We start from the raw sequence: 15,519 nt of genomic DNA on the forward strand, positions 1-15,519 counted from the left end.
CTGGCACTTAAGTAGACTAGATGTTTAAAGTCTTTACTTTTGGACATTTTGAAGGTTTTTACATAGCCAGCTTCTTGGAACACATACACTAATAGGGTTTATTTCTTTCAATGCAAACAAAATAGAGATATTTGGGGGAAAAAGAGAGCTTAATAGTTTGGGGGTCAAAACCAATGTCTTAATAAAGTCTCTCATCATCTCTGTTTACCATAGTGGTTCTCAACTTTTTTTTTTGGTTCAGTATTTTTTTTAAATGTATGTCTTTATTGATTTTGGAGGGAGGAAAGGAGAGGGAGGTAGAAACATCGATGACAAGAGTCATTGATCAGCTGTCTCCAGCACCCCCCCCCTCCTGGGGACCGAGCCTTCAACCTGGGCATGTGCCCTGACTGGGGATCTAACCATGACCTCCTGGACCATAGGTCGATGCTCAATAGCTGAGCCACGCTGGCTAGGCTCAGGTTAGTGTTTTTAAAAGTCCTTATACTGTGTCCAGGCCAATGAAGGCAGATTCTCTAGGAAGTGGGAACCAAGCCTCAGTGGTTTTGGAAGCTCCCCACATGATTCTAATGTGCAGCCAAGGCTGAGAAACTTGTAAAGTGAAGCAGAGACTACGAGAGACAAAGACTTGAACTTAGGCCCCTAAAGTGTTAGGCTCTATTTTTTCAAGAGTAAGATATTTGATATACTTGTGGGCCTTTGGAAAGATCATTTCTCACTGGCACCACCTGGTATTATTCAGAGATTCACATTTCACCCACAGAGAACATAACCTAGTGAATCCACTTCTGTGTAATGGAGGAAGAACCCATTGAATGCTACTCTTTGGGAGATTTATTAGAAGATGTGGAGACATGATCTTGAATGAGTGTTTCATGATGATATTGTCTACGGGCATCTATGAGTGAGTCAAATATGGGATTTATAGGGCCTTAATAAAAGGTTTTTATCTAGCTAGGTTGTATCATTAAATGTCAAACTAAGTGAAAAGCTTTCAACATGAAGGTTATCCAAAGAGAACAAACTGAACAGAGCATGGGAAATGTTGAGCTTCGGGGGCAGCATACAATGAACAGGAGCAGGGGCTTTGAGTCCAACAGGCCTGAGTTTGAAACTCAGCTCTGCCATTGAGCATGGACAAATTAATTAACCTCTCTAAGTACTGATTCTTATCTGCAAACCTGGTACAGTGCCTGTGCCTGACACAGAGTAGGGTTTCATAAATGACTAAGTATTAAAATTTCAGACAATGTATTTATTGTTCGAATATCTAGAAATGAGATACCAGATCCAGCTCATGCTAAGGAGGTGTGGTAGGCAGAATAATGGCCCCCAAAGATGTCTACATTCTAATTCCCAGAACCTGGGCATGCGTGATTTTACAATAAAAGGGATTTTACTGATGTAATTAAGTTAAAGATTTTGAGATGAGAGAGAGTATCCTGGATTATCCAGATGGGCCCAATGTGATCACAAGGGTCCTTTCAAGTGAAAGAGGCAGGCAGGGGAGTTGGAGAAGATGTGACTACAGAAGCAGGCAGAGGCTGGAGTGATGCAATTGCTGGCTTTGAAGATGGAAGGAAGAGGGCCATGAGCCAAGTAATGCGGGTAGCTCTAGAAGCTGGAAAAGGCAAGAAAACGGATTTTCCCCTAGAACCTCCCAAAGAAATGCAGTCTTGCTGATACATTGATTTTAGCCCACTGAGACCCATTTCAGACTTTTGACCCCCAGAACTTTAAGATAATAAATGTGTGTTGTATTAAACCACAACTTCATGATAAATTGTTACAACAGCAATATTTAAAGGTTCTGGGTGCAGGTTTTGCAAGATGAAGATTTCACTTTGGACTCCATGCCCTTCATAATCGAGTAAAGTCCAAGGATTGTAATGACAGTTTATTTGTTCATAAATGTATCCATCCCAACCTCAGGGTCTTGATTACTCACTTGTCAGTCAAGCGCTTTTGTATCACATTGAGAAGGTCCCAGGCAGGCTCCTCAGGACTCTGCAGTGTTTGCTGCATACCGGGAAACTGCCTGGTGGGAGAGCACAAGGAAGAGAGCTGGTTATGGCTGATCAGTAGCCAAGAAAGACAACTCTTTAGGAATATCAGATGTGTAAATTTAGTCAACAACTCTGGAGGACAATTTGATAACAGTATCAGAAGATACGTATATAAAACCCCAAAAATGCAAGTACTCTGACTCAGCAATTCTACATGTAGGAAAATTTATCCCAGGGGGAGAAAATCTGGATTACTATACATGTCATTTACCTGCTTAAAAAAAGCCTTTCGTAGTTCCCTTAATTACTTATAGAATAACACTTAGGGAGACTGAAGGGCAAGAGCACTACATCCACTTACACTGGATAATTAAGACTGGCAGGTGTTTGTTCTGGCCATAGCTTGGTCTGGACTTGGCCCTGGTTAAATTAACCTCCAAGGTCCCTGAGCCACCTTTGCCACATTTGATCTCTTTCATGAAAATCACCGAAATGGTGATTGTGACTAACAGTTCCAATGTTAAGCTGGTGCCTGCCCTTGAACATTTATTATAAACTATTATCCAATTTTGTGGCTTAAGTAAATTAAAAATATTATATGTCTGTGTAATTGAGCCATTAAGTGTTGTAAATTACCTACGTTCTTACTTATCCACTGACATTCAGATAATATATTTGGCACGCAAAAGTTGTGAATCCAAATTATGCTCAAATCCACGTGAGGAATCTTTATTCATTTTTTTTCTTTTGTATCATCTGTTTCAGCTGTATGTCTGGACCCAAAGCCCATCAAGGAGGAACCAAAATTTACACAACATTCTTGACTATGATGGCGGCTGCATTTGGAGTTTTGATTATACTGCACTACATGTGTGATTATTACTTGTAAACAGATGATTAGATATTAATTAGACAATAAGTGATTGTAAAGCACTTAGAAAATAAAAGTGTTTATAAATACCACCAAGTAATAGCAACAATAATTCTTTACTGACTACACAGCTGCTAATGTCAATAAGAATGATTTATTCCAGCTAAGGGCAACTTTAATTTATGCAAAATAAAAAGCTGTTATCATATCTGTTTTGCTACAGCAAAACAAAATGTATCATACAGATTTTATCATCAGCATTTAGATAAATACATCTTATTTTGATGAAAACAACTTATCTCTTTCAGGACCTTCTCAAACACAGGCACAACGATAATGGAATGGTGTCTTTGAGTGCTAAGAACTGGAGCTCTTTACTGCTCATCTCTCTGACTCATATCAAATATTCATTTCCTTTAAATATAAGATGTAAGATGGCATTTCATTAGTAGCATTTGTATTCATGCAGTAGGTTTGTCATGTTGGGTCTGTGCAGTTGCTCCCGAGCCCCTTTACAACTATCCTTAAACTCAATAAATTTTGGTCAAATGAATGAGTGAAAGTCAATTCTTCTTTGGTGATTATGGAAGCTGGACAAAGAAGAAAATTCACGTGGAGAATAAACTAAAGTACTTTCATTCTTCTTGATTTTGTTTTTCAAAAAATTAAGTTTTGAAGCTCTGACAGCTTTTTATGTCTGACCATTATTTTTTTCCCTAATAGCCCTTATAGGTCACAGACCTATATCTTGACCCACCAGTGAAGGCATCTCTGTTTGTTTTTCTGTCATAAGTAAATTCAAGCCCCAACAATGAGTCAAGGTCCATGGTTTCAGAGATATGAAATGAACCGCATAAATACAAGAGACGAGTGCTTCATGTTACATGAATTCAGTAGAAGAGGAGTGAAGGGGCTATTTTAGATGATGAAATAAACATGAATTAGCAACCTCGTTAACAGAGCAAATCCAACTACAGTATATCAAAGAGTGAGGCAGTGCCCTGGCCAGTGTGGCTCGGTTGGAGCGTCATCCCAGTCAGGGCACGTACCTAGGTTGCGGTTCAGTCCCTAGTTGGGTGCATGCCAGAGGCAGCCAATCGATGTCTCTCTCTCTCTCTCTCTCTCTCTCCCTTCCTCCCTCTCTAAAATATATCAATTAAAAAAGAGTGAGGCAGTGTAGTTTGGTGGAAAATAGAGTGAACTTCGATTCAAGAGACCTGGATTCAAGTGATGCTTCTGCCACTTACTGTGTGACCCTGCTCATGTCATTTAACCTCTCTAAATCTGTTTACTCATTTGAAAATTTTCATTATTAACAGTTGTCAGTCTCAGAGTGCTATTATGATATAATTCAGTGTGTAAAAGCATCAAGTGAGGGGTGCAATGCTTTACAATGAAAACAAATTTATTACCATAATTTTCCTGGAGTGGGTGAAAAGGATTTACGCATGGGTTTCATTACTCAGCATAGTGGAATTTGGGGTTTTTTTTTGGGACTATATCAGGTTTTAGGCCCAAACCACTGGAAGCCACATGTGGAAAACTGGGCAAGTGGCTCACAATAGAGCCGTGAAAGTTACAAAATTCCATTGAAGGTAATAATGGTTTCCAGGTAACCTGAACTACTTTGACCAACTTTGCATTTCCTTTTCCAATCTCTTCTTTCTTTTTGATAATTTCATTATGTGCTGAACCTGGGGCAGTGAGAAAAGATGAGTAAAGAAGAAAAAGGAGACATGAAGGAAACAGTGGAGCCTAGAGTGATGGTAAGGGGAAGGACTTGGAAGGGGGACGTTTTACATGTGGCCTTGATACATACTAAGAGCATGCAATATATGCAGGGGCATATAAACTTTAGCTAAATTATTTAAAATTTTCACTATGCTTGATGTACTATTTTTTTAAAACTTATCTTTATTGTTGAAAGTATTACTGGTGTCCCATTTTTCCCCCCAATTGACCCCCTCCACCTCGCTCCCACACCCTTCCCAAGCCTTCATCCTGTTATTGACTGTGTCCATGGGTTATGCATATATGCATATAACTTCTTTGGTTAATCTCTTCCCACCCTCCACCCCCCTTCCCTCTTTCCTCTGAAATATGATCGTCTGTTGCATGCATCAATGTCTCTGGATCTATTTAGTTCGTCAGATTCTTTTGTTCATTAGCTTCTTCTTAAAGAAGACCCTTCAACATTTCCTGTAGTGCTGGTCTGGTGGTGATGAACTCCTTTAGCTTCTTCTTATCTGTGAAGCTCTTTATCTGACCTTCAGTTCTAAATGATAGTTTTGCTGGGTAGAGCAATCTTGGTTGTAGCTCCATGTTTTTCATCACTTTGAATATTTCTTGCCTCTCCCTTCTGTCCTGCAAAGTTTCTGTTGAGAAATCAGCTGACAGTCATATGGGTGCTCCCTCGTAGGTAACAAACTGCTTTTCTCTTGCTGCTTTTAAGATTCTCTCTTTGTCTTTAACCTTTGGCATTTTAATTATGCTGTGTCTTGCTGTGGGCCTCTTTGGGTTCCTCTTGTTTGGGACCCTCTGGGCTTCCTGGACTTCTAAGTCTATTTCTTTCCCCAAGTAGGGGAAGTTTTATGTAATTATTTTTTCAAATAGGTTTTCAATTTCTTGCTCTCTTTCTTCTCCTCTTAAAATTGTCCCAGAGACTCCTTATACTATCTTCATATATCTGGATTCTTTTTTCTTTTTGCTCTTCTGGTTGGGTGTTTTTTGTTTCCTCATGTTCCAAATTGCTGATTTGATTCTCAGTGTCCTCTACTCTACAGTTGATTCCCTGTAAATTATTCTTCATTTCAGTTTGTGTAGCCTTCATTTCAAATTGGTATTTTATTATGTCATTGACTTTCCCAGTTGTTTTCATAATAATATGCCTGTGCATCCTTATAACCATAATTCTGAATTCTGTATCTGTTAGCTTGCTTGGATCTATTTCATTTAGTTCCTCTTCTAGAGATTTCTTCTGTTCTTTCCTTTGTGACATGTTTCTTTGCCTCCACATTTCTTTGCCTTCCTGGTGTTTGTTTCTATGTATTAGGTAGAGCTGCTATGTCTTCTGGAATTTATAGAGTGGCTTTGTGTAGTAGGTGTCCTGTAGGGTCCAGTGGCTCAGCTTCTCCAGTCACCTGAGCTGAGCCTTCTAGGTGCTCCTTGTATGGGCTGTGTGCACTGACCTGTTATAGTTGAGCCTTGGTTGCTGTTGGTGACACTGGGAGGAATTGACCCCCAGGCCAATCAGCTATGAGGACCAGCTGCAACTACAGCCAAAGAGCTGCTGTGCTGGAGACACCCCTATGGAGCAGGATTTACTTCAGTGGGGCTTTGGTGTTCACCAAGTGCGCCCCTTGAGTGTCACTCGTGGATGTGGTAGGGTTGTAATCTAGCGTGGTGGAGTCTGACCACCAGGTGCACTGTCCCTGGGGCCTCCCGGGAGGTGCAAAGTCAGCCTGTGCCAGTGCCTTGCCCAGGGCCACCCAGCATGTGCTACTCAGCAAACCGTAGTTGGCTGCTCCTTGTGCTGGGCTTGGAGGTGCCCAGGAGAGGCCAAGCTATGAGCCAGTGCAGCTGCCGCTAGTGCCAGGCCTGGGGCCGCTGATCAAGCCGTATGGGGCCGGCTGCTGCTTGTTTGAGAGATTTTAGGAAAGTCCTAAGCATGAGGCTCAAGAGGCCACTTGCACAGAAAAGCCCCTGGAAATGGCCTGGATGAGCTGCAGGTGGGGAGGGGCGGGGCCTCCAGGAAACACCAGGGCGGGGCCAAAGGTGTGAGTCATGTGCTGGGGATTCAAATATGGCGCCTGCCTGCGGGCTGCGTACACAGAGTACTCGCCACAGGAGCCATGGCCTCCGCCAGCCCTTCTGCCTGGGAGGAAGCCGCCCCTCCACCTCTTGCCCGACTTCAGACAGGTTAGTTCCTCCCCGAGTGTCCCGGGTCCCTTCAGGCCGCTGCCCGGCGCTGGGCTCAGAGGGAGCGTCCGAGTGAGTCCGAGCGCAGCCCTTTGAGAGGAAAGCCTGGGGCTCCCGCAGCCTCCGTGACCCTCAGCGACTGTCCCCGCTGGTTTCACAGCCTGGAGCTGTGGGGACGTCTCTTCCCGGCCCTGGAGCCCTGGGCTGGGGCCTGCTGTGGGGCTGGGACCCTTCCCTCCTCCGGGAAACACCCGCCACTGAGATTCCCTCCCGGGTTTCCCCGAGGCACCGGGTGTGGGTCGGCGGCCGAGTCTCCGGGATTCAGCCCCGACCCGCCCGCGTCTCCCCCTCCTACCGGTCTCGGTGCTGCTTCAGTTCCCTGGTTGTGGGGCTTCTGTTCAGCCGGATCTCAGGAGGCTCTGAGCGATGGTGGTTCTGTATTTTAGTTGTGATTTTGATGTGGTTGCGGGAGGCGGCGGCTTCAGCTGTGACCTCCGCCGCCATCTTGATTCCTCTTGATGTACTGTTTTTATACAGTGATTATATGACTGCTAGCAGCATGACTAAATTAAAGATTGAAAAATGAAAGGCAAAGGTGTATTTAAAGAAGAAAAAGCTTAAATGTAATGCCTACTTAAAAGGAGACTTTTGTATACCATGTTATGCTATGAAAGGTATTTTACCATAATAAACAGACCATATTAAAACTTCATGATGGGACACTGAAATAGCACCTTAGTTGGAGATCCCCCAGAAGCAGATGCTGAGACAAGGATTCAAGTTCAAGTAGTTGATTTGGGAGGTGAGCCCAGGAAACACCCACAGGAGGGTGGGTGAGTGAGGCAAGGAAAGGGTTCACTGTCAAGCCAGCTACCACCGAGGCGAGCAGAGATTAATGCCACTGGGGAACTCTGGAGTCGTGTAGAGGACTTGAGTGTTTGTACATTCACTCCTATAGGCCATTGATTGAGAGCTCTTGGGGGTGTTGGGCCTGCATCCGTGGTGGTGTGGGGGAAGGGGTTTACCCATGGCCGGAGAACCCTCAGGCAGAGAGATGCAGGTGCTGGCTGATGGCAGCGGGCCAGGTGTTTACCATGAGGATATGGCCGGAGGGGATGGGTTAGGGGTCAAGCAGCCTCTGCTCCCGGAACGGTATTTTCAACAGTTTGATGTTGCTGAAGTTAATACTGTTTGTGGGAAGAATGTCATTTGTAGGCCTCTTCTAAGCTGAAGTGAAGGGTTCTAGGGCTTGGTCTGCTCATCTGCAAAGTGGGGCAGCTTTATCTAATCAGGTGTTGTGCAGATAAGAAGTGCCCATGGTAAATCCCTGGGGTGGTGCTAAGAATGTAAGAAGTACTGAGTAAATGGTAGAGAAAGGGATGGTGGGGCTTGTGAGGGGCAGCAGAGCTAACAAGTTCTCACCCCTGCCGCGCCCTACTTTCAGAGGTTACAAGACTGAGGAACCCTGTCCCCAAGCAGTGCCTGGGGATTTTCTGAACAGCCTGCCTCCAGTGGATTTCCTCTTTTTCTGTTAACTGGAGAGAGGAGCCCCCTACCAACAGCTTTGCTTCTCGGTGTCAGCTTTCTTATTTCTTCTCACTGTGTCCCTGCACCTTTCTATTTTCCCACATGCCAACCTCTGCTTGCCTCATCCCCAGCCTATACCCAGCCCTCGATGCCTTTGGGGAGGAGGGATAATGTTCTTTTTTTTTTTTTTTTGGAGACTATAAGGGCAATATGTGCTCTAATTTTTTTTTAATTTAATTTTTTCCCATCACCATTTATTGCCCCATACCCTCTTATGCTCTTATTTAAAAATGCTTGTTAATAGACAGGAAAATATAAAAAAGAAAACAAATTCCCCATAATCCCATAGCTTAAAGATGCCACTGTTAGCATCTTGGTGTATTTGCCTCCAGTACTTTTTTCTAGGCATGTACATAACCATAACTGGGATCATTTGGGGGAACGTATTTTGGGGCCCACTTTTCTCACCTGACATAATGTTAACATGTTCCCATAGCATTAGAATTTCTTCAAAAGCATGGCTCTTAATGCATGTATAATACTATATTATATGAATGTATTTTATTTTTATTTTAACCATTCCTCATATTGCTGTAAATTGTATCTTTTTTGCCTTTTATAAGTAATTCTGCATTAAGCATCTTTGTACATAATTATTTGTGTGCTTTTCTGATTATTTCCTTGGAGATAAGTTCCCAAAGGGAATCCCTGAATCAAAGGGTATGAGTGTTCTAAAGGCTATTACTAGGTACTGACAACTGTCCCCCACGGAGTTTTTAACAATGTTAATACAGGTATAGATTTGTGTAACTATTACCATAATCAGGATATGAACAATCCCATCGCCCAGTAACCTCCCTGTAATCCTTCATAGTCATCCCCTTTCCCCTCACATAACCCCTAGAGGGTTATGGAATATTTAATTCCATAGTGTGAAACTAACTGGCCATTCTCAGCTAATCATCTTAACAGCATTATGAAGTCCCCAAGTTAAAATAACGCATTCAGGTATTATTAAGTTCCTGAATCGGGTTGCAGTAGCAGCCAAGACTGTTCCTGGAGCGAGTGGATCTGGTGAGGACCCCGCTAAGAGCAGTGCCTGAAAGTCTATTTCTAACTGTTGGGACTGTGAGGCGTACATACTGAGATTTGACCTCTGGACTGTGGGGCTGGGGGGTGAGGAAGCCAAGAAAAGTCGGGAGTATGATTAGTGGGAATGGAATTGCTTGTAGTTATAGAGTTGACCCTTGAGACAGAAGTCTAAATTGCAAGGTTCAAGGACGTAGGCTGAATATGTGTCAAGTGTGACTTGGACTTAACATAGTGGCACTGATAGGTAAGGGTCTGACTTGGGTGACACAATGAAGATACTCATCCCAGGCAGAGACAGCATCTTGGTTTGATGGAACTGGGAGGATGAGGAAGGGAGGAAGTGGGTATCTGCCCACTTTGAGACAGAAAAGGCGGGTGGGGATGGTAAGAGCATTGTCTAGGTTCTTGGGCAAGAGGGGTTCACAAGGACTCCACTGGACATCAGGACTCTGCTAAATAGGCAGGTGAACAGGTGAGCCTCTCATTCTAGGGAGGGAATTGGAGGACCAGTTAGGAATCAAGCTGGCAGCTCAGTGGCCCAGAACACAGTGGGGGTTAGGTACTTTCCAATGAGATCATGTGACTCTAGGCAGTGGTTCTCAAATTTTTGTGTGTAGCAGAATGTTTCCAAAACCTGGAGGTTTCAGTAAAACACAGAGTCCTGGTCTCCACCGCCTAGGCTTCTGACTCAGTAGGTGTGGGGTGGGGAGTGAAAATTTCTGACAAGTTCCCAGGGGTGCTGCTGCTGTTCCTTTGGGGACCACCATTGAGCCACTGCTCTAAGGCAAAGAAAAAAATTGAGATTAGACGAACAATCATCACGGATGGAAAGGGGGCTCCTAAATGAATTGAAGGGCTTGGTAGAGCGAAAGTTGCAGCTCAGTGTGTTTTGTGCTCCCAGGATAGGAATTGGTGGGAAGACCTTTTTTCAGGCGTCACTGGAATTCTTGCATCACTAGCATTCTTTCAAGCATTTGTAATAACTGCGATGTCAAGTGACATCATTCTGATTTAAATTGCTTGGATCTATAACTGCCAGTCTCCGCTGCAGAATCCATTTTCTTCCTCTTGTAAGGCTAATTCTCTTTGCTTATTTGAAGAGTAATAAAAAACAATGCTTCCTTACATTAGTATAGCACATTCTAACTTAGAGAATGTTTTCACATGGTATCTCATTTGATCTCCCAAATTCTGTGAGGGAGGCAGGCAGGTATTTTTGTCCCATCTTTTGGACTACTGGGTCTCAAAGTATGGTCCCTGGACCTGCAGTGCCAGTGCCACAGAGGAACTTGTTAGAAATTCGAATCCTGGCCCTTTCCCAGACCTATTCAATCAAGTCTTGGGGGAGGGAGGGGCAATCATTTGTACTTCTAACAAGTTTCCAGGTGATGCTGATGTTGGTGCTGCTGGTCCTGGACCACACTTAGATGAAAACCACTACAATAGATTAAAATGAAAGATCAGGAAGCCTGGGGACTTGTCTTAAGAGGACTACTACTAGGTGCTTTTTCTATACCTGCTGTATCCCTGGCCCATGCCCCATCCTTCCAATCACAGCTCTATTGCTTATGAGTTTGAGGCCCTGAGCAAATACTCTAAATTGTAATTTCCTCACCTGTAAAGTGGGTATAATGGGATCAACTTCTTTGGGTTGTCATGAAGACTAAACAAGATCTAGGTGAAGTACTTAGCACTGTGTCTGTGCTTAATGAATGCTAGCAATTACCATGACTTTTATGAAAGTTATTAAAAGTGTGACATTTCACTAGAATGAATACCTTCGTAAGTTTTTTTGAGTGTGTGTCCCTCTTAAAATGGGGGATATTCCTGGCCAATTTACACATTAAGTCACCTCCTCTTTGACACTCATCTGGGATGTTTCTGTGATTGCCATGAGTATTTGCTGAGAGCTGGGTGCCCAGAACATGAAGCAGAGGAAACCAGCATGTGCAACAATGTATGGAATGGCAAACAACAGTGACTTTACTGAGGAAACAGAATAGGGGGACCAGGGGGAGTATGACTGAGGGAGGAAGCAACTGGAGAGGGCAGTCAGAGGTGAGAGGCAGGTTATCAAAAACAATCTACCTCCTTCCAAAGTTGTCCCCAAGGCTAGGCTCCTGGAGGCGAAGCCAGGCCTCAGAGGATCCGCCCTGCTTTTGCTGCTGTCAAGGGGGTGAACACTCAGGTGCCCACAATAAATGCCCTGAGAGGCCCTCCGAGGCTAGCTGACAATTGCGGTCACAGGGAGTTTGGGCTCCAAAGTGGCTTTGTCTTCAGAGTGGCTCCTGTACACTCAGGCCAGGGACATGGTCTTTCTAGCGGAGGTCTACGATGTTCTTTCTCAGGCGTCCTGCCCCCGCCTCCGGAAGCGTATTGTATCTTATCTGAGTAGTGCAGCCGGAGTCCCCTGCCAGGAGATGACCCAGACCTTTCCAACGGAATTAAAGAAAAGAAACAAAAGCGGCAAGTTCAGGCCCCGTGGGCACTGCCGGCTGCCAATGGGGCTCGGCCGCTCCCAGGCGGAGTGGTACTATGATGACAGTAGCCAATCAGCGAGCTCCATGCAAATCAGGTACTGTATCCTGCACCGCTGCTCCGGTGCCATCAGCTTGCACAAGTGATAAACTGAGGCCTTGCGTCTCGGCTTCTCCCAGTACGAGAGGGGCAGGGGTTGGGGGGTAACCTCCTTGCTTCCCCCAGGATAGACCGAAAGAAGGGACGAAGAAGGGGGATGGGTAAGGAAGAGAAAAAGACGTGACAAAGAAAACATTCTCTGCCTGGGAGGAGGCTGACAGAGGGTGTAGAACTGGAGGGAGCAGTCGCTGGCCATGCCAGTACTTACCACTGATGCTGAGTCAGAAACAGGTATCCCAAAATCCCTTTCCAATGAGCCTCCTTCAGAAACCATGGAGGAAATAGAGCACACATGCCCACAGCCTCGACTGGTAAGTAAAGACAAAGGATGCAAATGTATGCGTGGCTATGGCACAAAAGAGTTCCCTATGCGCCCGCAGCCAGCGAGGGAAAAGATGCTTAGAGGATTTTCATGTAAATGAGAACGGAGCTGCCGCCTAATCCTTCTCAGCTGTTTATATTTAGCTTCTCTACCGGCGCTGCGCTCCGCTTACAAAGCATTATTGTACCGGCTGGGTAGGAGACGGGCTGCTTGGGCTCTGCTGTGTTGTCTTGCCTGGGGAGGAGGGGATTGCCTTTTTCCTTTTAAGTGTGTTCTTGTCTGAAGATTAAAAAAATCCTACAGTGCAATTGGAAAAAAAAATGGTATTCGCTTCGCAAAGCTTGGGATGAGTCCGTTAAGTTCTCTAAGGACTGATTCAGTCCTCAACTAATGTTGGTGCCTAATGCCAGGTTTGGAAAAACGAAGACGACATGGAAGCAAACTTCCCCATTCGTTTGAAAATTTCAAAATAACTAAGTAAAACAGTCCCTCGAGTATGTATTTAGAAGTAATGTGTATCTTAAATGAATTGTAAGCATTTCTGGGTGTGCTGTCAGGGTTTCTCTTCAGGTCTGGGAAGCTGGGGGAGCTACGTTTACTTAGCAAGGGGCTGCGTGCCTTCGGTAAGTGTGCAAACGGGGCACTCAGAGCTTCCTTCCTTCTCAGTAACTGCTTCTCAACCGCCTCAGCATGTATCCTCAAGGAATCAAAAACACCAAACGGGTGGTAGGTTTTCCCTCATCTGAAGTCTTGTGGAACTTGGGGAGACCTCTCTTTGGACCCTCAGATCCAAGCCATACACTAGTTAGAGCTATAGCATTTCCCTCAAGTTAAAAGGTGCAATATTTTGATTGGCTGTGGAGTTTGACCCTGGGAAGAGGTTTTTTTATTTTTATTGTTTTTAAAGGATTTTGTGATGTAGCATTTTCTGTGAACTCCAAAATGAAGGCTCACAGATTCCAAAGCCAGCCCATCCTGGAACTGTTATTTCTTCATAGGGGTTCAAAGGCAGGCTTAGAACAACTTCCTAATACATGAAAACAAAGGAAGTGATATTAGAGCACTGTGGGCTTTTATTTACTCTGCTTCTGTTTTTTAAAGTATATTTTGTTAGGGCAATTTGCTATTAACCGCTCTCCAGCACTTTAAGCCTCTTACTGAATGACATACACAAACAATGTAGTACCTATGTTCTCACAGGATACAAACCATCCCACTAAGTTTGTTACCAAGGGATCTCTGAGTCACTAAATACCTCATGGTTTAGCAAAGAAAAAAAAAAGACCACTAAAAACTTGTTACAAGATCACCCAAAAATAGTTTTAAAAGTTAAACCCAATGTTCAAATTTGCGTCACACTTCCTGACAGGTAGATAAAGGGCAGGGGAGAGAAAGGCAACATCCAGTTCCAGTTTGTATATCCGTTCAGCCTCTTGTGCCAAATTCCTTTCCTTCCCTCTTTGCCTTTTAGCTATTCTGCTCCTTGCTTGCTTCTGCCTGAGAGGGTGGGCAGAGGAAATCAAGGGAAGGAAGAAAGTTCAAGTACTTTTCACTTTCACTTGTGACAGCTCATCCTGGAGTTAACTCACAAGAACCATGCAAAGCTGGCAGTGTTACACTTCCATCTCCCCGCTGCTTTAGAAATGAGGAAACAGGTTCAGAGAGGGTAAGCAACTTCCCCAAAGTCACATTGCTTCGAAGGGTAGATCTGGGTTTGAACCCAGAGCTCTACACCTGCAAAGTAGAAGCTCTTTCCTCTATGACATACTCTTTAATATATATATATATATATTAAATATATCTTTGTTGATTTCAGAGAGAGGAAGGGAGAAAGAGAGAGAAGCATCAATGATGAGAGAGAATCATTGATTGGCTGCTTCCTGCGCACCCCCTGCTGGGGATCAAGCCCACAATCCCGGCATGTGCCCTGACTGGGAATCGAACTGCAATATCTTGGATCATAGGTCAATGCTCAACCACTGAGCCATGCCATCTGGGCCCTATAACACACTCTTAAGTGAGATACATTCCCTTCCCATCTTTTTGGCAGTTCTGGCGTAAAGTGTGTGTGTGTGTCTATATGTGTGTGTATCTGTGTATGTGTGTGTGTATGAAGGATGTACAGAAGTTCCACCGTTAAAGTGATTGCTTTGATCTACTTTTGATAAAAATGTTCCATGTTGTCCATCGTTATCATGGTCTACTGGAAATCGGCTCTGTTTAAGGGGCTGCAACCAATTTATAAACCACTACACTAAATTTTTTGAAGCACCTTTTTTCTTATGAGCAAAGTTTGATCACTGTAGGGGTATATTTTAAATTCTGACTTAGACTTCAGAGCCTAACTTCCCTTTGCTAATGATTTTACTTTAATAATGAAGGCACATGCTAACTACTTAATAACAACGTTTGTTCATGAAGAGAGTGAGTGGCAAGTGAAAATGCTAAATGCACATTGCTTTTTAAGGTTTTTAGTAGTTTCTGTTGATCTTTAGCTTTGCTAATATCTTCATATTTCAAATAATATGAATTCTGTGTTTCTCCCAGCACCCAAGCATATTGCCCAAAATGACACATGGGTCACTGGCGCCACAACTGTCAGCCACAACTGTGTTGCTGCTGAGTTGCTTAACTAACTGGAAAGTGCATGAAAGACTTGAGAGGTTCCCCTGCAGAGGACAAACTCCTTCCCCTACTTGTCACCAAACTTGAATTCATACAGTTTAGAGAAAATGGGACTCAGTAAAAAACATCATTTTTAAAAAAGTAGCAATTACCAAAGTGGTTCTCATTGTATTAGCTGAGGCACACACTGGCTCCCCAAACTCACTCTAAGTTTACTTAGGGACAATGGAAAAGGAAATTTCTGAGTATATAAGAGCTATAAAGCTTTATTATAAGTCCCAGAACTTATGTCACTGAATGTTATTGTTTGTAAATATTGATTTTATTTAAATCTCAGCAGTTGTGCAAAATGCTCTTTTTTGTAGTGAACTGGGCATGACACTCGAGATGTGTACAGTGTTTGTGTCTACATGTGTCTGTCTCTATATTATTTTTAGGGGAGGTTTTCTGTTGTGATCCAGTTTAACTCAGCCCTCATCGATTGAGTACCTACTACATGCTGAGCTCTGAGCTCAAAGTAC

At 43.7% G+C, this 15,519-nt stretch overlaps 1 protein-coding gene across 2 annotated transcripts in view; it reads left to right on the forward strand.

Annotated features, from left to right (window-relative positions):
• Positions 1-15,519, forward strand: part of PCYT1B (phosphate cytidylyltransferase 1B, choline) — a 99,427-nt gene that overhangs the window by 8,396 nt on the left and 75,512 nt on the right. The window contains exon 1 of one of the 2 annotated variants that reach the window (XM_081124823.1): positions 12,024-12,362. The exons of the other annotated variant lie outside the window; for it this stretch is intronic. Coding sequence (XP_080980949.1) covers positions 12,246-12,362 — 117 coding nt within the window. The 5' untranslated portion in view covers positions 12,024-12,245. Of the gene's footprint in view, positions 1-12,023; positions 12,363-15,519 lie in introns of those variants that run through there. 2 annotated transcript variants of the gene reach the window in all.

This window comes from Miniopterus schreibersii, assembly GCF_964146895.1.
Source record: "Miniopterus schreibersii genome assembly, chromosome: X".
NCBI classification, from domain to species: Eukaryota; Metazoa; Chordata; class Mammalia; order Chiroptera; family Miniopteridae; genus Miniopterus; species Miniopterus schreibersii.